The sequence below is a fragment of the Cherax quadricarinatus genome, chromosome 85 (genome assembly GCF_038502225.1).
Source record: "Cherax quadricarinatus isolate ZL_2023a chromosome 85, ASM3850222v1, whole genome shotgun sequence".
NCBI lineage: Eukaryota > Metazoa > Arthropoda > Malacostraca > Decapoda > Parastacidae > Cherax > Cherax quadricarinatus.
Genome location: NC_091376.1, coordinates 6,585,288 through 6,612,463, shown reverse-complemented (window position 1 = coordinate 6,612,463; position 27,176 = coordinate 6,585,288). Strand labels below are relative to the sequence as shown.

General features: G+C 44.2%; 1 protein-coding gene across 3 annotated transcripts in view; it reads left to right on the top strand.

Moving 5' to 3' along the window:
- LOC128703228 (WAS/WASL-interacting protein family member 1-like) overlaps nucleotides 1–27,176 on the top strand; it is a 214,008-nt gene that overhangs the window by 170,257 nt on the left and 16,575 nt on the right. For all 3 annotated transcript variants that reach the window (XM_070103306.1, XM_070103308.1, XM_070103307.1), the window contains one exon: nucleotides 25,637–25,749. In XM_070103306.1, the coding sequence (XP_069959407.1) occupies nucleotides 25,638–25,749 (112 nt within the window). In that variant the 5' untranslated portion in view covers nucleotide 25,637. The remainder of the gene's footprint in view (nucleotides 1–25,636; nucleotides 25,750–27,176) is intronic.

Below are 27,176 nucleotides of genomic sequence, written 5' to 3'. Positions count from 1 at the left end.
TGGTGCAAAAACTGGAGGACCAAGCAGGGATAACAGGGAAGGCACTACAATAGATCAGGGAATACTTGTCAGGAAGACAGCAGCGAGTCATGGTACGTGGCGAGGTGTCAGAGTGGGCACCTGTGACCAGCGGGGTCCCACAGGGGTCAGTCCTAGGACCAGTGCTGTTTCTGGTATTTGTGAACGACATGACGGAAGGAATAGACGCTGAGGTGTCCCTGTTTGCAGATGACGTGAAGTTGATGAGAAGAATTCACTCGATCGAAGACCAGGCAGAACTACAAAGGGATCTGGACAGGCTGCAGACCTGGTCCAGCAATTGGCTCCTGGAGTTCAATCCCACCAAGTGCAAAGTCATGAAGATTGGGGAAGGGCAAAGAAGACCGCAGACGGAGTACAGTCTAGGGGGCTAGAGACTACAAACCTCACTCAAGGAAAAAGATCTTGGGGTGAGTATAACACCAGGCACATCTCCTGAAGCACACATCAACCAAATAACTGCTGCAGCATATGGGCTCCTAGCAAACCTCAGAACAGCATTCCGACATCTTAATAAGGAATCGTTCAGGACCCTGTACACCGTGTACGTTAGGCCCATATTGGAGTATGCAGCACCAATTTGGAACCCACACCTAGCCAAGCACGTAAAGAAACGTGTACTTGGCTCTGTGAAGACCTGTTTGCGTGCTCTCTAAAATTGAAGCAAGATGCCCTCCATCGAGCAACTTTACCAACAACTTAAGGAAGAATTGAGGTTGGCGAATATGGAAATTCGGCGACTGACCGAGGAAAACAAAAAGATTCGGAGTGGTCCTCCTGTTTTGAGTCCTCAGGTCAAGAAGGGAAACTGGTCAGTGGCTGGACAGCAGGGAAAGAAGTTGACGATCAAGAAGACGAATGGAAAGGTAGAAACGATGAAGAAGAAAGAGACTGCCGTGGAAACTGTTGTGGAAACATCCAATACATTCTCAGTGCTACCCGACGAATGAGAGTCGACTACTGGGAACAACACAACGAACGACACCAAGGAAGGTAAGAATATTGTTGTTGTTGGGGATAGCCAAGTTAGGTATATGGATAGGGCGTTCTGCTTGAAGGACAGGAGTAGGAGACAGAGAGTTTGCTTTCCTGGGGCTGGGATGGAGGATATTGTTAGCCGTCTGGATGACATCATGAGAGGTAATGGGAGCAATCCTATTATCTGTCTCAGTGCTGGAGGCAACGATGTTGGCAGACGTAGGAGTGAAGACCTGATTAGCAGGTATAGGTCAGCAATAGAAATAATTAGAAATAAGGGTGGGAACCCTCTCATATGTGGTATTTTGCCAAGGAGGGGAGTTGGAAATGAATGGTTGTCCAGGGCAATTGGTGTCAATTGCTGGCTGGACAAATACTGTAAGGAAAATGCGGTAACATTCATTGACAACTGGGACCTCTTCTATGGCAGAAATGACATGTATGCTAGGGATGGGGTTCACTTATCTAGGTGTGGGGTGGGAGCACTGGCAACTGCAGTGGAGGGAGCAGTTAGGACTTTAAACTAGGAGTAGTTAGTGGTATGGGTTTTGGCAGGAAAACAGTGAAGTCCCAGTGTAGTAATATTACGAGTTCTAGGGGAACTAGTAATAAGCAGAACGAGGTAGATATTGAAAAGCCAGGGACCTTGGGTGATAAGGACAGTAATAGGTTTAGTAGAAAAATAGAAATGAGCAGGAAGGGTAAAGAGAAAGGAGAGTCTTTCAATGTTTATTATGCTAATTGCCGTAGTGCTAGGAATAAGATGGACGAGTTGAGATTAGTTGCTAGTGTAGGTAACATTGATGTATTTGCCTTAACTGAGACGTGGTTTAATTCAAAAAGTCGGGACATGCCTGCGGAATGTCATATTCAGGGTTTTAAATTGTTCCAAGAAGATAGAAGTATTGGGAGGGGGGGTGGGGTGGCATTGTATGTCCGAGATCGCTTGAACTGTTGCATAAAAACGGGTATTAAGTCTGAAGTAACACATACAGAGTCTGTTTGGATAGAATTTTCAGAGGGGCATGAAAAACTGATTTTAGGAGTGATATACCGTCCCCCAAACTTAGATAGGGACCAAGGGAAACTACTATGGGAGGAAATTGTTGAGGCCACAAGGCACGATAATGTAGTAATTCTAGGAGACTTTAACTTTAGTCATGTTGATTGGAATCTCTTGACTGGGAATTTAGAATCATACGACTTCTTAGAAGTATTTCAGGATTGTTTTTTGAAGCAGTTTGTGACAGAACCTACAAGGGGAAATAACCTGCTTGACTTAGTTATGGCAAACAATGAATCCCTTGTTAATAATTTAGAAATTTCAGAGGAACTGGGTGCTAGTGACCACAAATCAATTACATTTAGCATTGAATGGAAGTACGATAGTAGCGATAACTCAGTAACAGTCCCAGATTTTCGCTTAGCAGATTACGATGGGCTTAGAGAACACTTATCATCTGTTGACTGGGGTAACGAAGAGAGCTATCAATATGACAGTTTTCTGAACACTATACATGCTGCTCAAAGAGCGTTTATCCCATATAAAGAAATTAGATCAAATAGAAATGACCCAAAATGGATGAATAATAGGCTCAAATATCTACTAGGGCATAAGAAAGGAATTTATAGGCGTATCAAAAGAGGTGAGGGTCATCTTATGAATCAGTATATTGACATTAAGAGGGACATTAAAAAGGGGATAAGAAAAGCTAAAAGGGACTATGAAATTAAAGTTGCTAGGGATTCTAAAACTAACCCAAAAAGTTTTTCCCAGGTCTATAGAACAAAAGTTAGAGATAAGATAGGTCCCCTTAAAAATAACTATGGGCACCTTACTGACAAAGAGAATGAAATGTGCTTGATTTTAAATAATTATTTTCTCTCAGTTTTTACACAGGAAGACACTAACAATATTCCAGTAATTAATTTTTACAGTGGGCTAGAAGAAGATAAATTATGTAACATCACAGTCACTAGTGAGATGGTTGTGAAGCAGATAGACAGACTGAAGCAAAATAAGTCGCCGGGTCCTGATGAGGTTTTTTCAAGGGTTCTTAAGGAATGCAAAATGGAACTCTGTGAACCATTAACTAATATTTTTAATTTATCTCTTCAAACAGGTGTAGTGTCTGATATGTGGAAGATGGCTAATGTAATTCCTATTTTTAAAACAGGGGACAAGTCGTTACCGTCAAATTACCGCCCAATAAGCCTGACCTCAATTGTAGGCAAATTACTAGAGTCAATTATAGCTGAGATTATAAGAAGCCATCTCGATAAGCATAGCTTGATTAATGATACTCAGCATGGATTCACAAGAGGCCGGTCTTGTCTAACTAATTTATTAACTTTCTTCAGTAAAGCTTTTGAGGCTGTTGACCACAATAAAGAATTTGATATTATTTACTTAGATTTTAGTAAGGCTTTTGATAGAGTTCCGCACCATAGACTGTTAAAGAAAGTGGCAGCTCATGGCATTGGGGGAAAAGTCCTCTCGTGGATCGAGTCATGGCTCACTGACAGGAAGCAGAGAGTGTCCATAAATGGGGTTAAATCCGAGTGGGGATCTGTAACAAGTGGCGTTCCACAGGGATCAGTCTTGGGCCCGTTGTTGTTTATAATATATATCAATGATCTTGATGAGGGAATTACTAGTGATGTGAGCAAATTCGCCGATGACACAAAGATAGGTAGGATAATTGATTCAAACGTAGATGTTATGGAACTTCATGAGGATTTAAACAAACTCTATTCTTGGTCAGAAAAGTGGCAGATGCAGTTCAATGTAGATAAATGCAAGGTTCTGAAGCTTGGGAGTGCCCATAACCCTAGTACTTATAAGTTAAATGATGTAGAACTTAGCCATACAGATTGCGAAAAGGACTTGGGGGTTATGGTGAGCAGCAACCTTAAACCAAGACAGCAATGCCTAAGCGTACGTAATAAGGCAAATAGATTACTGGGATTTATATCAAGAAGTGTAAGCAACAGAAGTCCAGAGGTCATACTGCAGCTTTATACATCATTAGTAAGGCCTCACCTAGATTATGCAGCTCAGTTCTGGTCTCCATATTACAAAATGGACATAAATTCGTTAGAAAACATTCAGCGTAGGATGACTAAATTAATACATAGCATTAGAAATCTTCCTTATGAAGAAAGATTGAAGACTCTTAAGTTACATTCACTTGTTAGACGAAGAATGAGGGGGGACCTGATCGAAGTGTATAAGTGGAAGATAGGTATTAATAAAGGGGATATTAATAAGGTCTTGAGGATGTCTCTCCAAGAGAGAACCCGCAGTAATGGATTTAAATTAGATAAGTTTAGATTTAGAAAGGACATAGGAAAGTATTGGTTTGGAAATAGGGTAGTTGATGAGTGGAACAGTCTACCTAGTTGGGTTATTGAAGCTGGGACTTTGGGTAGTTTCAAATCTAGGTTGGATAAGTACATGAGTGGGAGGGGTTGGATTTGAGTGGGACTTTCACATCAGAGCTTATTTCTTGGGTGGCATTGAAAATTGGGTTGGGCAAATGTTTTGTTAGTGGGATGAATTGTAAAGGACCTGCCTAGTATGGGCCAGCAGGCCTCCTGCAGTGTTCCTCCTTTCTTATGTTCTTATGTTAAAGTGCAAAGGTTTGCAACAAGACTAGTCCCAGAGCTAAGAGGTATGTCCTACGAGGAGAGGTTAAGGGAAATCAACCTGACGACACTGGAGGACAGGAGAGATAGGGGGGACATGATAACGACATACAAAATACTGAGAGGAATTGACAAGGTGGACAAAGACAGGATGTTCCAGAGATTGGACACAGTAACAAGGGGACACAGTTGGAAGTTGAAGACACAGATGAATCACAGGGATGTTAGGAAGTATTTCTTCAGCCACAGAGTAGTCAGTAAGTGGAATAGTTTGGGAAGCGATGTAGTGGAGGCAGGATCCATACATAGCTTTAAGCAGAGGTATGATAAAGCTCACGGTTCAGGGAGAGTGACCTAGTAGCGATCAGTGAAGAGGCGGGGCCAGGAGCTCGGACTCTACCCCCGCAACCTCAACTAGGTGAGTACACACACACACACACACACACACACACACACACACACACACACACACACACACACACACACACACACACACACACACACACACACACACACACGCACACACACACACACAAGGAAGTCAGCGAGGAACTGTACAGATGAATCAAGGTAACGCTTAGTTCAGTGTGGTCTGACACCACACAGGAAGAGGTTACACCAGTGTAGACTAGTCTACACTTCGGTTTAAGACCAGTGTAGACTGTAGTCTACACTGCCGTGGAAGACCAGTGTAGACTGTAGTCTACACTATCGTGGAAGACCAGTGTAGACTGTAGTCTACACTACCGTGGAAGACCAGTGTAGACTGTAGTCTACACTACCGTGGAAGACCAGTGTAGACTGTAGTCTACACTACGGTTTAAGACCAGTGTAGACTGTCTACACTACGTTCGAAGACCAGTGTAGACTGTAGTCTACACTACTTTGGAAGACCAGTGTAGACTGTAGTCTACACTACCTTGAAAGACCAATGTAGACTGTAGTCTACACTACCTTGAAAGACCAATGTAGACTGTAGTCTACACTACCTTGAAAGACCAATGTAGACTGTAGTCTACACTACCTTGAAAGACCAATGTAGACTGTAGTCTACACTACCTTGGAAGACCAGTGTAGACTGTAGTCTACACTACCTTGGAAGACCAGTGTAGACTGTAGTCTACACTACCTTGGAAGACCAGTGTAGACTGTAGTCTACACTACCTTGGAAGACCAGTGTAAACTGTAGTCTACACTACCTTGGAAGACCAGTGTAGACTGTAGTCTACACTACCTTGGAAGACCAGTGTAGACTGTAGTCTACACTACCTTGGAAGACCAGTGTAGACTGTAGTCTACACTACCTTGGAAGACCAGTGTAGACTGTAGTCTAAACTTTCCTTATCGTAGCTTATCTTAAAGCTGTGTGTGTGTGTGTTTTTATATACTCACCTATTTGTAGGTTTCCAGGGATCGAGTCACAGCTCCTGGTCCAGCTTGTGTCTGTGTCATGGAGACTTAGTAAGGTTATTGAAGAACGGGAAGTGTCCATGAATTCCGGTTCTCTAATATACCTCTGTATTCCCCACCCACCACCACCATGCCACCCACCACCACCATGCCACCCACCCGCCCACTGGCGGGATGGTCTCCCACAAAAAGCCGCCACCACTGTAAAAATCTTAACTTCCTCTATCACAGTGGCAAGAAACCTGACATTACCAGTGACATTGTTCAGTGTTCCACCTATCCAGGATGTTCCTGCACCATAACATTCACGATATAACTTTATATATGATGTACCTTCATGTACAGGATATAGGATGTACCTTCATGTACAGGATATAGGATGTACCTTCATGTACAGGATATAGGATGTACCTTCATGTACAGGATATAGGATGTACCTTCATGTACAGAATATAGGATGTACCTTCATATAGGATGTACCTTTATGTACAGGATATAGGATGTACCTTCATGTACAGGATATAGGATGTACCTTCATATAGGATGTACCTTCATGTACAGGATATAGGATGTATCTTCATATAGGATGTACCTTCATGTACAGGATATAGGATGTACCTTCATGTACAGGATATAGGATGTACCTTCATGTACAGGATATAGGATGTACCTTCATATAGGATGTGCCTTCATATAGGATGTTCCTTCATATAGGATGTACCTTCATATATGATGTACCTTCATATAGGATGTACCTTCATATGCAGGATATAGGATGTACCTTCATATACAGGATATAGGATGTACCTTCATGTACAGGATATAGGATGTACCTTCATGTAGGATGTACCTTCATATACAGGATATAGGATGTACCTTCATATACAGAATATAGGATATACCTTCATGATAACATTCTGGGTATAGGATATACTTCCAGAATAATTAGGATATAGGATAACTTCAGCCTATCATCAACATTATTTATATAAAAACAAAAGCATGTCGGTGCGTAGAGGAATTATTTTCATAGGAATTGTAGAGAGAATGGGAGGCAGCAGGCTTGATCCAGGGGAAGGGAATCTCCAGTACCCTGGATCAAGAGCTGTGGAGCATGAGGAAGGAAAATAGTTTGATTCACCAAACTGACAAGGAGAGAGAAAGAGCTCTTCTTGCAGGAAAGCTTCTGTAGGAGTTTTTCCTGTGGGAGAGATAGCGCTTCCTGTGAGGGAGATAGAGAGCTTCCTGTGAGGGAGATAGAGAGCTTCCTGTGAGGGAGATAGAGAGCTTCCTGTGAGGGAGATAGAGAGCTTCCTGTGAGGGAGATAGAGAGCTTCCTGTGAGGGAGATAGAGAGCTTCCTGTGAGGGAGATAGAGAGCTTCCTGTGAGGGAGATAGAGAGCTTCCTGTGAGGGAGATAGAACTTCCTGTGGGGGATATATATATATATTAGAGAGAGAGCTTCCTAAGAGATAGAGAAAGAGCGCTTCCTGCGAGAGAGAGAGAGTGTTACCTAGGTGTAAGAGAGAGAGTTGTTCCCAGGGTGACCATTATCACACTACTTGTGAACTCTGCCGTAATAAGAGTGTAGTGAACTTGACAAAACCTGCCACGACAACAGTTAGTTGCAGTTCCACAAGAATTCAGAATCATCACAGCTCCGTGATGAGAACTTACACGTGTAGCAGCATCTAGTAAGTAAATATGACACGATGGAAAATGTCAAGTAAAAGGACACAAGTGCAACTAATGTGATATTTTTATTGTGGCAACGTTTCGCTCTCCAGGAGATTTGTCAAGCCGTTACAAACAGTTGTGCAAGAAAGGTATAAAATACCGACAATATGAAAGTTAAGACACATGTGCAACATCTGGATATCTTTATTGTAGACGTTTCGCCATCCAGTGGCTTTATCAATACAGATTCTAGGACATAATAGGAAGACAGTAGAACTATATACAAAAGATGAGGTAATCAGTCCCTCGGCCTTGGAGTTAGTGTTCACAGCATCATGGTGGAGGAGAATCTGTATATAGTATATAGTTCTACTGTCTTCCTATTATGTCCTAGAATCTGTATTGATAAAGCCACTGGATGGCGAAACGTCTACAATAAAGATATCCAGATGTTGCACATGTGTCTTAACTTTCAATGTCAAAGTTAGAGGAATATAATGAGTCCAGGGTGTAGGCCGCAAAGTTTTGATAGCTGAACAAGTTACACTGGTAATGAATTATTTACAAGTTTATATCTGGTTACAGTCGTAATGAGTTACTTAGGCAGACATAAATTACGTCACACACGCATGTAAACTTGTGTGGGTGTCTGTACTAAAACATTTTGTGCGTTGGCCAGTAGGCCTATTGTAGCCCTCGTCTCTTTAGTTTATTTCATATGTAGGTCTATAGTGTGTGACAACCCTATTGTATATGATAGTTACATTGTGGGAACACAGACTATGTATTCTCTCTTATTCCATCACACGGGATGGATTTTGCACATGAGGTAAAATGTGTCAGCCTGAGCTGGCAGACTTTAGTTGTGTCAGCCTGAGCTGGCAGACTTTAGTTGTGTCAGCCTGAGCTGGCAGACTTTAGTTGTGTCAGCCTGAGCTGGCAGACTTCAGTAGTGTCAGCCTGAGCTGGCAGACTTCAGTAGTGTCAGCCTGAGCTGGCAGACTTTAGTTGTGTCAGCCTGAGCTGGCAGACTTTAGTTGTGTCAGCCTGAGCTGGCAGACTTTAGTTGTGTCAGCCTGAGCTGGCAGACTTTAGTTGTGTCAGCCTGAGCTGGCAGACTTTAGTTGTGTCAGCCTGAGCTGGCAGACTTTAGTTGTGTCAGCCTGAGCTGGCAGCAGACTTCAGTAGTGTCAGCCTGAGCTGGCAGACTTCAGTAGTGTCAGCCTGAGCTGGCAGACTTCAGTAGTGTCAGCCTGAGCTGGCAGACTTCAGTAGTGTCAGCCTGAGCTGGCAGACTTCAGTAGTGTCAGCCTGAGCTGGCAGACTTTAGTTGTGTCAGCCTGAGCTGGCAGCAGACTTCAGTAGTGTCAGCCTGAGCTGGCAGACTTCAGTAGTGTCAGCCTGAGCTGGCAGACTTCAGTAGTGTCAGCCTGAGCTGGCAGACTTCAGTAGTGTCAGCCTGAGCTGGCAGACTTTAGTTGTGTCAGCCTGAGCTGGCAGCAGACTTCAGTAGTGTCAGCCTGAGCTGGCAGACTTCAGTAGTGTCAGCCTGAGCTGGCAGACTTCAGTAGTGTCAGCCTGAGCTGGCAGACTTCAGTAGTGTCAGCCTGAGCTGGCAGACTTTAGTTGTGTCAGCCTGAGCTGGCAGCAGACTTCAGTAGTGTCAGCCTGAGCTGGCAGACTTCAGTAGTGTCAGCCTGAGCTGGCAGACTTCAGTAGTGTCAGCCTGAGCTGGCAGACTTCAGTAGTGTCAGCCTGAGCTGGCAGACTTCAGTAGTGTCAGCCTGAGCTGGCAGACTTTAGTTGTGTCAGCCTGAGCTGGCAGCAGACTTCAGTAGTGTCAGCCTGAGCTGGCAGACTTCAGTAGTGTCAGCCTGAGCTGGCAGACTTTAGTTGTGTCAGCCTGAGCTGGCAGCAGACTTCAGTAGTGTCAGCCTGAGCTGGCAGACTTCAGTAGTGTCAGCCTGAGCTGGCAGACTTCAGTAGTGTCAGCCTGAGCTGGCAGCAGACTTCAGTAGTGTCAGCCTGAGCTGGCAGACTTCAGTAGTGTCAGCCTGAGCTGGCAGACTTTAGTTGTGTCAGCCTGAGCTGGCAGCAGACTTCAGTAGTGTCAGCCTGAGCTGGCAGACTTCAGTAGTGTCAGCCTGAGCTGGCAGACTTCAGTAGTGTCAGCCTGAGCTGGCAGACTTCAGTAGTGTCAGCCTGAGCTGGCAGACTTCAGTAGTGTCAGCCTGAGCTGGCAGACTTCAGTAGTGTCAGCCTGAGCTGGCAGACTTTAGTTGTGTCAGCCTGAGCTGGCAGCAGACTTCAGTAGTGTCAGCCTGAGCTGGCAGACTTCAGTAGTGTCAGCCTGAGCTGGCAGACTTCAGTAGTGTCAGCCTGAGCTGGCAGACTTCAGTAGTGTCAGCCTGAGCTGGCAGACTTTAGTTGTGTCAGCCTGAGCTGGCAGCAGACTTCAGTAGTGTCAGCCTGAGCTGGCAGACTTCAGTAGTGTCAGCCTGAGCTGGCAGACTTCAGTAGTGTCAGCCTGAGCTGGCAGACTTTAGTTGTGTCAGCCTGAGCTGGCAGCAGACTTCAGTAGTGTCAGCCTGAGCTGGCAGACTTCAGTAGTGTCAGCCTGAGCTGGCAGACTTCAGTAGTGTCAGCCTGAGCTGGCAGACTTCAGTAGTGTCAGCCTGAGCTGGCAGACTTTAGTTGTGTCAGCCTGAGCTGGCAGCAGACTTCAGTAGTGTCAGCCTGAGCTGGCAGACTTCAGTAGTGTCAGCCTGAGCTGGCAGACTTTAGTTATGTCAGCCTGAGCTGGCAGACTTTAGTTGTGTCAGCCTGAGCTGGCAGCAGACTTCAGTAGTGTCAGCCTGAGCTGGCAGACTTCAGTAGTGTCAGCCTGAGCTGGCAGACTTCAGTAGTGTCAGCCTGAGCTGGCAGACTTCAGTAGCGTCAGCCTGAGCTGGCAGACTTCAGTAGCGTCAGCCTGAGCTGGCAGACTTCAGTAGTGTCAGCCTGAGCTGGCAGACTTCAGTAGTGTCAGCCTGAGCTGGCAGACTTCAGTAGTGTCAGCCTGAGCTGGCAGACTTCAGTAGTGTCAGCCTGAGCTGGCAGACTTCAGTAGTGTCAGCCTGAGCTGGCAGACTTCAGTAGTGTCAGCCTGAGCTGGCAGACTTCAGTAGTGTCAGCCTGAGCTGGCAGACTTCAGTAGTGTCAGCCTGAGCTGGCAGACTTCAGTAGTGTCAGCCTGAGCTGGCAGACTTCAGTAGTGTCAGCCTGAGCTGGCAGACTTCAGTAGTGTCAGCCTGAGCTGGCAGACTTCAGTAGTGTCAGCCTGAGCTGGCAGACTTCAGTAGTGTCAGCCTGAGCTGGCAGACTTCAGTAGTGTCAGCCTGAGCTGGCAGACTTCATTAGTGTCAGTCTGAGCTGGCAGACTTCAGTAGTGTCAGCCTGAGCTATCAGACTTCAGTTGTGTCAGCCTGAGCTGGCAGACTTCAGTAGTGTCAGCCTGAGCTGGCAGACTTCAGTAGTGTCAGCCTGAGCTGGCGGACTTCAGTAGTGTCAGCCTGAGCTGGCAAACTTCAGTAGTGTCAGCCTGAGCTGGCGGACTTCAGTAGTGGCAGCCTGAGCTGGCAGACTTCAGTAGTGTCAGCCTGAGCTGGCAGACTTCAGTAGTGTCAGCCTGAGCTGGCAGACTTCAGTAGTGTCAGCCTGAGCTGGCAGACTTCAGTAGTGTCAGCCTGAGCTGGCAGACTTCAGTAGTGTCAGCCTGAGCTGGCGGACTTCAGTAGTGTCAGCCTGAGCTGGCAGACTTCAGTAGTGTCAGCCTGAGCTGGCAGACTTCAGTAGTGTCAGCCTGAGCTGGCAGACTTCAGTAGTGTCAGCCTGAGCTGGCAGACTTCAGTAGTGTCAGCCTGAGCTGGCAGACTTCAGTAGTGTCAGCCTGAGCTGGCAGACTTCAGTAGTGTCAGCCTGAGCTGGCAGACTTCAGTAGTGTCAGCCTGAGCTGGCAGACTTCAGTAGTGTCAGCCTGAGCTGGCAGACTTCAGTGAGGCGATGTGGATGTTGTCCAACATTACACTGTAGGTTCAGTAGCTCTGGCAGATTAAAACGTCTTCCTTCTGTGAAGGCTGTTTCAAAGGTACCGTTCCAGGAAAGCTGGTGTTTTTATATCCATGGAATCCTACCCAGTGTGGGGTTGTGTATGGTGGCTTGTATGGGAGAAGAGTTGTGTGTGGAGTGGAGGTCAGTACACTGGAGGAGGTAGGCGCTGTCAGCTGGACGGCGAGAGTTGTGTGGTGGAGGGTTGTGTGTGGAGTGGGGGTCAGTACACTGGAGGAGGTAGGCGCTGTCAGCTGGACGGCTGACCCAAAAGCCTGAATTCCCGTGCACTTCCCGGCGGCTGACCGTCCAACGCTCCCCATCTACCTCACTACTCTCCCCTTCCTACCACTCTACGTAGGTACTTTGGAAAGAGAAAATGCAATCCTTTATGGCAGTATTTCAACGATGTCGGTAAAGGATCGCTGTATACTGCATTTGTATTTCTTGTCGGTATTGCATGCCATTTTTCTGTAACGGCTTGACAAAGCTCCTGGAGAGCGAAACGTTGCCACAATAAAATGTCACATTAGTTGCACTTGCGTCATTTTACTTTACATATTGTCGGTAATTCGACCAGCATTAGCACATTTTCCTGCACGATGGCAATTTGTTGATCTCAGGCCTGTCAACTGCAAATTGGTAATTAACGTAAACTGACATTAAGAATAATTCATAAACAGGAAATACAGTAAACAGTGTATGTATACAGAGATGTACCATTTTGTATAATATGTAGCACAGTGATATACATCTAGTGGTGACTATATTATGAAAGTAGTAGAAAGCAATTTTCCAGGTGTAAGATCATGAAAGAATACGTCAACAGGCCTACCGGCCCATACCAGGCAGGTCCTTCATAAATCCAAACCCTAACTGAAAGTTCGTCCAAACTATTCTCAAGTCTACCCAAGTTACAGTGGGGTTTATACAAGCATTGTCAAGATATCTCCTTTAACTTATTTGCTAAGCTGTGGTTCAACACTTGGACATGACCTGCTTCCACGAGTGAGTCCCGCTCACCTGTGATGTAACTTAAACTGCTGCACCTCATCTGATCCTTGTATATAGGAGTTCTTATATACCGGGTCACTACATGGAGAAGACCGGGCTAGGACCCGTCCTGGCAAACCTATATGTACATGTATGTACTGCCTATGCCTCAGGCATGATCCGCACATTCACAGGCATCAACACTGGACTCAGGAACCAAGGATGCTGGCTCACTGTATGCGCATTCCCCACAAAGTGTGGCAATCTCTGACTCATCAAAGACAACCTTGGCAGCTCTCCTGACGACTCTGCTGCACGTAAAACAGTCTAATATCTTCAGCACTAAGGGCGATCCTACTGCACGTAAAACTAATCTTCTCAGCCCTAAGGATGCTTGTTAAAAAATTTCATCAGAATTAAGGACGTACGTGAAGGAATCAATATCTTCAGCACTAAGGACTCCTTCATTGATAACCGCTTCAAGTGCTCATGAGTGCGACAAGATCCTTACAACCTCTGCAATGAACATATTGAAAGACCGTGACTTCGAAGTAGTTCCTTCTCCAGCTTCGGCATCGCGACATCATCAGAAAATTCGTAGGCGAACTGAAGCGACTTATCAAAAGCCAAATTGACTGGGCCACTGCCTCCTCAGTACTCAAGATCAGCTTTACAGAGATCTCCATGGCCTCTCAAACCTCAGACTCTGACTAACCCCAGGGATATCGAACTCTGATTAACCCCAGGGATATCGAACTCTGATTAACCCCAGGGATATCGAACTCTGATTAACCCCAGGGATATCGAACCAGAGCGCTACTACCACACTACCTCGTGCTGGAACTGCTACTCTTTATACACATCTTGCTAAAGACTCAGCTGAATGAATATTGTTCCAACTGTAGCAACGAAGGACATTGTACTCATTGGAGAGGAGGAGAGATCAATGATAATATATTGTAAACTACTTAAGGGCCTTGTCCCAAATGTGCATATTGCTATAGCAACATACTTGAGCGAGAGATATGAGAGGAAGTGAAAAATAAATCTAGTGAAAAGCAGGGGCGCCGTGGGTACATTGTATCAACATCTGTGACCCCAGATTATTCAACATCTTACCAAAAGATATCAGAAACACTGCTGGAACAAGTGTAGAAGTCTTCAAGAGGAAACTAGACAAGTATTTTCATCAGGTGCCAGATCAACCAGGCTATGATGGATATGTGGGCCAGCGGACCGCCAGCAGCAACAGCCTAGTTGACCAGGCAAACACCAGACGAGCCAGCCTGGCCCATGGCTAGGCTCCGGGAGTAGAAAAACTCGAAACTCATCAAAGGTATAACCACTCAGGCAAAATGTCTCAACCGTGAGTGACCATTACACTCTCGTAGCCAAATGTCCACTCAGGACAAAAATCATAAATAAGAAGCTTGAGAAACAAAATCTTTGTGGAAAATGATATAAAATACCGATCAGTTGAAGACTGACACATGTGCAACAGTTGGGTATCTTTATTGATACCCATCATTATTACTGCTCCCTTTGTATTTGACTGAAGAAGCCTACTGTGGAGGCGAAACGTTTCATCAATAAAGATACCCAACTGTTGCACGTCTTAATCTTCAAAAGAATCTTGTCTCCGCCGAGTGCTGCCATCTCTCCACTCCAGACTAATACTCAGAAGAGTCTCAAATTAAGCAGTAATTGTTCTCTGCGATCAGTACTCTTCCTGCACTCCTAAACGGAGCTCCCATAAAGATCATGTACTATATGATTAATACTTACATAAAAACCTGCTCTTCCCTGGGACCTTCTTCTCTCTCATTAATAAACTTTCTCCTCAACAACCTGCCTAGCTTCAAGTTTCCTGATACAGCACCATCCATAGACATACTGAAAATTTTCCCCAATGCAGGAGTTATCACCCTTCCAGCAGATCCTCCAGCACTGCTGCCCAAGCCACTCCAAACCTACCAGCTGCCGCCTCTCAAAAAGCCCAAGCCACTAAACCTGCCCTATCTTCTTTCATCCCCATAACCACAGCAACACTGCCTTAAGATCAAGACTCTTACACCTCTGAAGAAATTGAAGATGACAACCACACTCTCAGCCTCACCTGTGAAAACCTACAATTTTTCACTTCAACGAGCAAGAATACCAAGCTCGACAAAGAACTCCAACCTCGACTCTGCAGTGGAACTGCCAAGTACACCTCCGTTGCCCCTTACAACTCTACACCACAAGTCTGAAATTTTGTGAGACAATCGAAGACTTCAGTAGGTATGCACAACGCACATAACTACTAAAAGAAATGTTTTAATATGGGTCATTCTAACTAAGACAGTTAAGTGAACTCCTGCGCCTACCATCTGTCCCCAGCCTGACTATTGCTACCTTCATCTTGGTCATCCAGCGCTCCGCTGCTAGATTAAGACATTCCTCTCTGGTGCTATTCTTTGTGTCTCTCTCCTCTCCCCGCTTTCTTGTTACCTGAGAGCAGTTAGTTTTAATACCTGAGATTTATAAAGACTAAGGACTGAACACCGGCTTCCATGCTATGCTAACCTTCCTATGGTGTAGAAATATACCTAGTTGGATGAATCTTATTGTGGCTAGCTGGTCCAGTGGCTAACGCGACGGTCTGGAGTTTTGAGACTCTCTGACCGCGGGTTCTATCCCGCCCGTGGTATGGTAAGTCAGTCAAGTTCAGTCTCGGTGTATATACACTGACTTGTACACCCCAAAATGTGTATGTTGATATATGGTTCAGAGAACCGACAGGTTAATAAATTAGGCACATTTGCAACATTTGGGTATCTAACAAAAAAAAGGCACAATACCGTGACTGGAACGATACACAAATAACCCGCACATAGGAGAGGAGCTTACGACGATGTTTCGACCCGACTTGGACCATTTACAAAGTCATACCGAAACGTCGTCGTAAGCTCCTCTCTTCTATGTGCGGGTTATTTGTGTATTTGGGTACCTTCATTAAGAAAACGTTTCGCCACACAGTGGCTTTATCAGTAAAATATAAGGAAGCATAATTGAAGATCAGAGGGAGTTTGAGGTAATTACTCCCTCTTTCCCTCAGGGGAGGTTCCTTGATCTAGGGAATTGGATCAGTGCTCCAGTTCACTGAATTAAGCCTGAATGCCTTCCATCCCGCCGTAATCATTCCCTCAGCCTAGTCGATAAAATCAGTCCGACTGATTACCTCAAACTCCTGCTGATCTTGAGCCGTTCTTCTTTGTATTGGACTGATGAAGCCACTGTGTGGCGAAACGTTTCCTCAGTAAAAATACTCAAGTGTTGCACATGTGTCTTAATTTATCACGTCATTGTATATATCATGTAAGATTGAAGTGGATCTTGGTATGTGTCGCTATACTTGTCAGCTGCTGCGTAGTACCCACACCCTTCCCTTGATAAACTTGTCAGCGGCTGCGTAGTACCCACACCCTTCCCTTGATAAACTTGTCAGCTGCTGCGTAGTACCCACACCCCTCCCTTGATAAATTTGTCAGCTGCCGCGTAGTACCCACACCCTTCCCTTGATAAACTTGTCAGCGGCTGCGTAGTACCCACACCCTTCCCTTGATAAACTTGTCAGCTGCTGCGTAGTACCCACACACCTCCCTTGATAAACTTGTCAGCTGCTGCGTAGTACCCACACACCTCCCTTGATAAACTTGTCAGCTGCTGCGTAGTACCCACACACCTCCCTTGATAAACTTGTCAGCGGCTGCGTAGTACCCACACACCTCCCTTGATAAACTTGTCAGCGGCTGCGTAGTACCCACACCCCTCCCTTGATAAACTTGTCAGCGGCTGCGTAGTACCCACACACCTCCCTTGATAAACTTGTCAGCTGCTGCGTAGTACCCACACACCTCCCTTGATAAACTTGTCAGCGGCTGCGTAGTACCCACACCCCTGCCTTGATAAACTTGTCAGCTGCTGCGTAGTACCCACACCCCTGCCTTGATAAACTTGTCAGCTGCTGCGTAGTACCCACACACCTCCCTTGATAAACTTGTCAGCGGCTGCGTAGTACCCACACCCTTCCCTTGATAAACTTGTCAGCTGCTGCGTAGTACCCACACCCTTCCCTTGATAAACTTGTCAGCTGCTGCGTAGTACCCACACCCTTCCCTTGATAAACTTGTCAGCTGCTGCGTAGTACCCACACCCCTCCCTTGATAAATTTGTCAGCTGCTGCGTAGTACCCACACCCCTCCCTTGATAAATTTGTCAGCTGCTGCGTAGTACCCACACCCCTCCCTTGATAAATTTGTCAGCTGCTGCGTAGTACCCACACCCCTCCCTTGATAAATTTGTCAGCTGCTGCGTAGTACCCACACCCCTCCCTTGATAAATTTGTCAGCTGCTTCGTAGTACCCACACAACTCCCATGATAAAATTGTCAGCGGCTGCGTAGTACCCACACACCTCCCTTGATAAACTTGTCAGCTGCTGCGTAGTACCCACACACCTCCCTTGATAAACTTGTCAGCTGCTGCGTAGTACCCACACACCTCCCTTGATAAACTTGTCAGCGGCTGCGTAGTACCCACACACCTCCCTTGATAAACTTGTCAGCTGCTGCGTAGTACCCACACCCTTCCCTTGATAAACTTGTCAGCTGCTGCGTAGTACCCACACACCTCCCTTGATAAACTTGTTTTGTCACTACTAACACGAGGTTATATAAACTCACAGATTACTTTAATACACACCTTTAAGTTCAAAGGATTCTTGACTAGTAGTATATAGGTTACATTTAAACTTGGCTTATTGTTTTGGTACACACACACACACACACACACACACACACACACACACACACACACACACACACACACACACACACATACACATACACATACACATACACACACATACACACACATACACACACGCGTTTATCCCATATAAAGAAATTAGATCAAATAGAAATGACCCAAAATGGATGAATAATAGGCTCAAATATCTACTAGGGCATAAGAAAGGAATTTATAGGCTTATCAAAAGAGGTGAGGGTCATCTTATGAATCAGTATATTGACATTAAGAGGGACATTAAAAAGGGGATAAGAAAAGCTAAAAGGGACTATGAAATTAAAGTTGCTAGGGATTCTAAAACTAACCCAAAAAGTTTTTTCCAAGGTCTATAGAACAAAAGTTAGAGATAAGATAGGTCCCCTTAAAAATAACTATGGGCACCTTACTGACAAAGAGAATGAAATGTGCTTGATTTTAAATAATTATTTTCTCTCAGTTTTTACACAGGAAGACACTAACAATATTCCAGTAATTAATTTTTACAGTGGGCTAGAAGAAGATAAATTATGTAACATCACAGTCACTAGTGAGATGGTTGTGAAGCAGACAGACTGAAGCAAAATAAGTCGCCGGGTCCTGATGAGGTTTTTTCAAGGGTTCTTAAGGAATGCAAAATGGAACTCTGTGAACCATTAACTAATATTTTTAATTTATCTCTTCAAACAGGTGTAGTGTCTGATATGTGGAAGATGGCTAATGTAATTCCTATTTTTAAAACAGGGGACAAGTCGTTACCGTCAAATTACCGCCCAATAAGCCTGACCTCAATTGTAGGCAAATTACTAGAGTCAATTATAGCTGAGATTATAAGAAGCCATCTCGATAAGCATAGCTTGATTAATGATACTCAGCATGGATTCACAAGAGGCCGGTCTTGTCTAACTAATTTATTAACTTTCTTCAGTAAAGCTTTTGAGGCTGTTGACCACAATAAAGAATTTGATATTATTTACTTAGATTTTAGTAAGGCTTTTGATAGAGTTCCGCACCATAGACTGTTAAAGAAAGTGGCAGCTCATGGCATTGGGGGAAAAGTCCTCTCGTGGATCGAGTCATGGCTCACTGACAGGAAGCAGAGAGTGTCCATAAATGGGGTTAAATCCGAGTGGGGATCTGTAACAAGTGGCGTTCCACAGGGATCAGTCTTGGGCCCGTTGTTGTTTATAATATATATCAATGATCTTGATGAGGGAATTACTAGTGATGTGAGCAAATTCGCCGATGACACAAAGATAGGTAGGATAATTGATTCAAACGTAGATGTTATGGAACTTCAGGAGGATTTAAACAAACTCTATTCTTGGTCAGAAAATTGGCAGATGCAGTTCAATGTAGATAAATGCAAGGTTCTGAAGCTTGGGAGTGCCCATAACCCTAGTACTTATAAGTTAAATGATGTAGAACTTAGCCATACAGATTGCGAAAAGGACTTGGGGGTTATGGTGAGCAGCAACCTTAAACCAAGACAGCAATGCCTAAGCGTACGTAATAAGGCAAATAGATTACTGGGATTTATATCAAGAAGTGTAAGCAACAGAAGTCCAGAGGTCATACTGCAGCTTTATACATCATTAGTAAGGCCTCACCTAGATTATGCAGCTCAGTTCTGGTCTCCATATTACAAAATGGACATAAATTCGTTAGAAAACATTCAGCGTAGGATGACTAAATTATTCAGGAAACGTTTCGCCACACAGTGGCTTCATCAGTCCAATACAAAGAGGAAGGCGTAAGGAGAGGAGGAGAATGAGGTAATCAGTCCCTCAACCTGGAGTCGATGTGTTCAGTCCATCAATCTTGTAGAATGTACAGCCTAGGGCCGTAGACGTGGCTTATATACTGTAGTGAGGTGACGTGAAGCAGATGGAGGCGGGGTCATAGTGGTACCATCCACTAGTCGAAGTAGGTCTTCGTCCAAAGGTTGAACAAGTGTTGAAGAATTCTTTGTAACAAGATCCCATGATGCTGCAGTGTCCGACAGTTGTGATGAATGGTTTGAAAAACCGACAAGTTGAAGATTGAGACACTTATGCAGCATATGGAAATCTTTATTCCATATGCTGCATAAGTGTCTCAATCTTCAACATGACTAAATTAATACATAGCATTAGAAATCTTCCTTATGAAGAAAGATTGAAGACTCTTAAGTTACATTCACTTGTTAGACGAAGAATGAGGGGAGACCTGATCGAAGTGTATAAGTGGAAGATAGGTATTAATAAAGGGGATATTAATAAGGTCTTGAGGATGTCTCTCCAAGAGAGAACCCGCAGTAATGGATTTAAATTAGATAAGTTTAGATTTAGAAAGGACATAGGAAAGTATTGGTTTAGAAATAGGGTAGTAGATGAGTGGAACAGTCTACCTAGTTGGGTTATTGAGGCTGGGACTTTGGGTAGTTTCAAATTTAGGTTGGATAAGTACATGAGTGGGAGGGGTTGGATTTGAGTGAGACTTTCACATCAGAGCTTATTTCTTGGGTGGCATTGAAAATTGGGTTGGGCAAATGTTTTGTTAGTGGGATGAATTGTAAAGGACCTGCCTAGTATGGGCCAGCAGGCCTCCTGCAGTGTTCCTCCTTTCTTATGTTCTTATGTTCTTATAATACATTCAGTTTAGTTATCATACATAGTGTTAAGTTACTAGTGTTAAGTTAGATTTAAAACAAGGAAATAAGTCAAAAGTGACTTATTTCCTTGCTTTAAACCTAACAAATTAATCAACCGGTCATGAAGAAATCTTCGTGAATTCTGTTCATCTTATGTGTGGGATAGAGCATCCTAATACATGGTAATTCTTGTATGATAATAATAATAATAATAATAATATCAGTACATGTACAAGGTATACAGACCATAGTTGACATCAATGACATACTACTATATAGAAAGCCCCTTGTTATGCTGAGCATTTCCCACAAATTAGGTCAGTTTTGTCCCAGGATGCGACACACACCAGTCGACTGACACCCAGGTGGCAATATAAACACAAATGCAGTATAATGTGATCCTTTATTGACTACGTTTCGCCCACACAGTGGGCTTTTTCAAGTCACAAACAGAACTACCTGGGGTGGAAGGAACGCGAGTATTTATAGTCCGGCTGAGGTCAGGTGAAGAATGCTGCATCTGATGATGTACCGAGTGGGGCTATAGAGTCTAAAAACTTGGGTAGCATTGCCCTTCTAGGGCACGGTTGGTGCCAGAGCCCGAGTTTGTACCTTACAAGATGAGGGGGGTACTTGTGCCTCCTCCCATGGGAGACTTAGGTCTCAGACACTCCCTAGACAGGGAGCCAGTGCCGGGCCACCACTTGGAAGGGCCCGGGCCGGGAAAATACCGGCGAATCTTTAACAACAACAACACCCCAGGTAGTTCTGTTTGTGACTTGAAAAAGCCCACTGTGTGGGCGAAACGTAGTCAATAAAGGATCACATTATACTGCATTTGTGTTTATATTGCCATTGTGTCGGTATTTTATACCATTTATTTCCATGACACCCAGGTACCCATTTTACTGCTAGGTGAACATGGACAGCAGGTGTCTTAAGGAAACACCTCCTGTTTCCAACCGTACCAGGGATCGATCCCCGTACCCGGGATCGATCCCCGTACCCCAGTGTGTGTGAGGTGAGTGAGCTAGTGATGGAGCTACGGAACACGGGATAGTAACTCCACAGTTACTGAAGGCAAACATTTAATACTTCGGTAGAAAACCGAAAAATTGATCAGTTTTACCCTTGTGCAATACTTCATAATCTTTATTCTGGAAACGTTTCGCCATCCAATGGCTTCTTCAGTCCAATGCGGAGAATTTGTGGAAGATGAGTGAGAGATAGTCAGTCCCTCAGCCTGGAGTGTTTATGTTCAGTTCATAGATCAGGATTAAAGTACAGCACATGTTACATACTGATTTCTTAGATCAAGACCCGTGTCCTGACATGGGTCTTGATCCTAAGGGTCACGTAAGTTCCCCCGTCTTCTAATAACACATTCATTTTTCCACTATAATCTACCTTGTCCATAATTATTATCGCATTTGCTTTGTTTCGTAAAGGTGAAGTCCAGGATCTTTCCTTAATTCATGGTATAACTTAACAAATCTTTGATGACAGTTGTGTTGTAGAGGTGTGAGCTCACACCTCTACAACACAATTGTCATCAAACATTTATTAAGGATGCCACCCACACCAGTCGACTCAGGTGCCTATTTACTGCTAGGTGAACAGGGACAGTAGGTGTAAGGTGAGTAATGGTTTAGAAAGACACGTAAGCAAACACTATGACATATTTATTAGAAAACGTTTCGGTCCTGGGACCTTGATCACTTCTAACATACAGAGGTAGAAAGACATTATATAGTGTTTGCTTACGTGTCTTTCTAAACCAACTTGTCGGTATTTATTACCAAGGTTTATACCAAGGTGAGTAATACACAGGTACCTACTTACTGCTAGGTGAACAGGGACAGCAGGTGTAAGGTGAGTAATACACAGGTACCTACTTACTGCTAGGTGAACAGGGACAGCAGGTGTAAGGTGAGTAATACACAGGTACCTACTTACTGCTAGGTGAACAGGGACAGCAGGTGTAAGGTGAGTAATACACAGGTACCTACTTACTGCTAGGTGAACAGGGACAGCAGGTGTAAGTAAAAATGCCAACATTTCCACCCAGGCTGTTACTGCTGGCCGCACGTAAACTGACGTAGGAACCACAGCCCGGTTAATTAGGTACTGACTTTAGGTGTCCGTCCAGCGCCTTCTTGAAGACAGCCAGGGGTCTATTGGTAATCCCCTTTATGTATGCTGGGAGGCAGGTGAACAGTCTTGGGCCCCGGACACTTACTGGGTTGTCTATTGCATAGTAACGTAAGTGTAGATTACCCAGGATGACCCAAAAAATGTCAGCCACTTATCCCAATTGGGGTCCTTTTAATACCTTATAGTAGGAATAAGGTAAAATATATGAAAAATAAACGAAATCTGACGGCAAAGAAGCGACATATAAGAATCATTTTCTTTACTGGGGAAGACGAAGTATACGCTTGAAATATCTCAGCAAGTCTTGGTTAAGGTTATCAATAGTTGTAGTTGATCCTATTAAAACAACATGTGAAAGACCGGCCTGTGATGTATTCCAGCAGCATCGTAACGCTTCCAGTAAGGCGGTGTAAGCCATTCTGTTTTGAGGTAGCCTGGCCCATGCGCGTAAATCCTCTAAATATATTATTGTGTTTTCGAATTTTATCGCGAGTGTAAATATTGATTTAGCTAGGATTACCGAGTCTTTCACAGTGGATTTAATGATTTGAGACGGGTCGATGCACAGTATAGTTGCGTGTAGCCTCTGCTTAAGCATGGAAGCAATATTCCGAGCTTGTGCAACCGAACTGTGCAGCAAAATGGTTTTGACAGCCGCAGGGTCGCTGCTAGGAGAGCTGAAGGTGTGTATAACTCGCATGATCGACTGGAGCCCCTCTTCCTCGACTCCGACAGGAAGACAGCAACCACGCCTTTTTATTTATTTATTTATTTATTTATTTCCAATTTGAGCACACATACAGAGGTACAAAAAAATACAGATAAGAGCAGTATGCCAAAGCCACTTATACTATGCATAGCATTACGGGCTGGCTTAAAATTAACTTAAGATTAACTAAGCAATGAAGAAATCAGTGATAAAACATTAATGTAAACAGATTACTATAAAGCACAAGTGAGTATTACAAAGACAGGTCATATGGTTGCTTGCATTGTTGTACATTCAGTCGTATGGAGTATTCTGTTAGGTAGTGTATTTAAAAAATAATAAAGTTAGATTGGGTTTTAGGTTTAACATTTATGTGATATAATTGTGAGAAACATTTAAGATATACAATTTATAAGGTTCAGTTATTCAGTATTTATTTGGTTTTGGGTGAGTAAGTGATCTTTGAGAAGAGACTTGAATTTATAAACAGGTAGTGTTTCTTTTATATTTACAGGTAATGAATTCCAGATTTTAGGGCCTTTTATGTGCATTGAGTTTTTGCATAGTGTGAGATGGACAGGAGGAACATCAAAGAGTGATCTGTGCCTTGTGTTATGGTCATGTGTTCTGTTGAGATTGGCAAGGAGATGTTTGAGGGGAGGGTTAATATCAGAGTTAAGTGTTCTATGTATGTAATAGGTGCAGTAATAAGTATGGATGTTTTGTATGGTGAGTAGGTTTAGTGTATTGAATATTGGTGGAGTGTGCTGCCTGTAGTGAGAATTTGTTATTCTAACTGCAGCCTTTTGTTGAGTAATTAGTGGTCTGAGATGGTTAATTGTTGTTGAGCCCCATGCACAAATTCCATAGGTGAGATAGGGGTAAATAAGAGAGTGATATAGGGCCAGGAGGGCTGACTGTGGAACATAGTACCGTATCTTCGATAGTATGCCTACAGTCTTGGAAATTTTCTTAGAAATTTGTTGTATATGTGTATGAAATTTGAGTCTGTTATCAAGGTGGTTTCCTAAGAATTTTCCCTCTGTTAGTTTTGTGATAGGTGATCCGTTTATCATTATGTTAAGAGGGACATCTGTAGCTCTGTTACCAAACTGAATGAAGTAGGTTTTGTCAATGTTTAGTGTAAGTTTGTTAGTCCTCATCCAGATCAAGGAGTTCTTGCTCGTGAGTCGATAGTATCAAGGATGCGCCCTTGGCACCGGCAGTGAGGTGATCGTAGGAACCGCCTGGAGGCACTCTCTTCCTGGACACAGCCAACGTGTAAAGTGAACCCTGGGCACCGGGAGAGGGACGACCGTCAGAAGAGAGGGAATCCTCCCGCCGTCTTTCAACTGAGCCGCCACCGAGTAAGAGGCTTCTAACACCACACGCGAGGTAGCCTAACACATCCATCGCGACCGGGCTCAGTGACACGGAAAACGTGAAAATAACCATGTAATTGTTTAAAACTGATAACAAATAATATAAATGTTAACAAAGTACATGTACAAGGTATGCAGACCATAGTTGACATCAGTGATAATATATGGAAAGCCGCTTATTGTGCAGAGGATTTCCCGGAGATTAGGTCAAGTATGTCCCAGGATGCGACCCACACACGTCAACTAACACACCATACCCCCGGCCGGGATTGAACCCGCGGTCATAGAGTCTCAAAACTCCAGCCCGTCGCGTTAGCCACTAGACCAGCTAGCCACAATAAGATTCATCCAACTAGGCATATTTCTACACCACAGTGGTGCCTGTGCTAACCTTCCTATTGTGTAGAAATATGCCTAGTTGGATGAATCTTATTGTGGCTAGCTGGTCTAGTGGCTAACGCGACGGGCTGGAGTTTTGAGACTCTATGACCGCGGGTTCAATCCCGGCCGGGGGTATGGTTTGTTTGCAATCGTGTCATTACGATTTCTTGAGTCATGTCAACTAACACCCAAGTACCCATTTCACTGATGCAACTTTTTCGGACTTTTTGGGTTATCCTATCATCATTAAAGTGTTGTCTTGGGTCTTAGTGTAGCAGTTGTAATACTAGTGGAGATAGTACCACCACCACCACCACCTCCTCCTCCTCCTCCTCCTCCTCCTCCTCCTCACTAGTGTTACAGCTACTACACCTTACTCGATGCCTATCATGTCTATGCCTCTGTGTCCATGTATTGTTTATAACAGCTTGACGAAGTTCCTGGAGAGCGAAACGTTGACACAATAAAATGTTACATTAGTTGCACTTGTGTTCTTTTCCTTTACATATTGTGGGTAATTCTAGCAACGTTAATACAACCATAACACTGTTTTGGCTTTTAAGGTTTAAATAATAAGATATTACAAGGACCCCAATGGAAATAAGTCACTTTGACTTTTTTGGGGATGTTTTCCTAGGTAATTTACATTGTTTGATAATTGTACTTACGTATACCTGTACATAAATAGACTTATTAACGTGTGTGTGTGTGTGTGTGTTTGCAGGATGGCGTCATCGAGTCGGGCGCTGGACATGGGTGACCCGTGTACTCCCATGGCTTGGCAACAGCGGGATCTCAACTATCACCAGAGTGGCTTCCAGGACAGATACGGACCAGGTACGGTTAGGTTAACGTTTGTCAGAAAAAAGGACAAGTGTTTCCTGACGTGGGTCTTAGTGAACACTTGGACTACACTTCCCCTACCCTTCTTAGTCTCCTTCATCTGCGATCCTGCTCTCCGTCTTACTTTTAATTCTTTCAATCATAACTCTACCATGACCCGTAGCTGGAACTTCTGGTCATCTGACCAAGGCCTTCCTCTGTAATCTTTTGACTACCGCCCACAGGATGGGTATGAGGTGCATAATAAACATATTAAACTTAAACTAAACCACTGGCTTACCCCTCCACCACTTTAAAAGTTATGGTTATGATTACCAGGTACATCTCTTGAGATGTAATTATACCCAGTAAGTGCGTGAGAGAGACCAGTTGTGACCTCTGTGATATTATTATATATTATTGTATTATAATAAAAAAGAAGCGCTAAGCCACAAGGGCTTTCTCTCGCTCTGCTACTTGCAGGACGGACAGCGGTTGCCCACACGTTGCAAAACAAGCTTACTGCTTGCAGGACAGGTTGTGGTTGCACACGTTGCAAAATGTGGCATGCAAAGAGTACGTAACCTTTATTCGGCGCATGGACACACCCTCATTTACAGGCTATCTCCCCCAACCAGCGAACCAGGTTGCTAAGAGTTGATGATGGGGCCCCATCGTTCAAATAGTGACCAGGTTCTAGCCAATAAGAAGGTGGGATTGACAATCGCAGAGGTTATGTGGATACCGCTCTCCTGTCTGCCCTTGTCATTCCCACTCTAGAGCTGGTTGAAGCACGGTCTGCTATCTTGTGGCTTCTATTTCTGCCTTGCTTACCGTGGAGTGCACTATATTTATCACTGTACATAGTGTACATATTGCTGTTATAATTGGTGAAGGATAATATAAGTCTAAACTTTTTCTACTGTGTTTATTTGCTCCCATTACACCTGGGATAACAGGCCATTTGAAATCCTAGGTTGTAATACAAAACAAGCTTACTGCTTGCAGGACAGGTTGTGGTTGCACACGTTGCAAAACAAGCTTACTGCTTGCAGGACAGGTTGTGGTTGCACACGTTGCAAAACAAGCTTACTGCTTGCAGGATAGGCTGTGGTTGCACACACGTTGCAAAACAAGCTTACTGCTTGCAGGACAGGCTGTGGTTGCACACGTTGCAAAACAAGCTTACTGCTTGCAGGACAGGCTGTGGTTGCACACACATTGCAAAACAAGCTTACTGCTTGCAGGACAGGCTGTGGTTGCACACACATTGCAAAACAAGCTTACTGCTTGCAGGACAGGCTGTGGTTGCACACACATTGCAAAACAAGCTTACTGCTTGCAGGACAGGCTGTGGTTGCACACACGTTGGAAAACAAGCTTACTGCTTGCAGGACAGGCTATGGTTGCACACACATTGTAAAACAAGCTTTTAGTGGCAC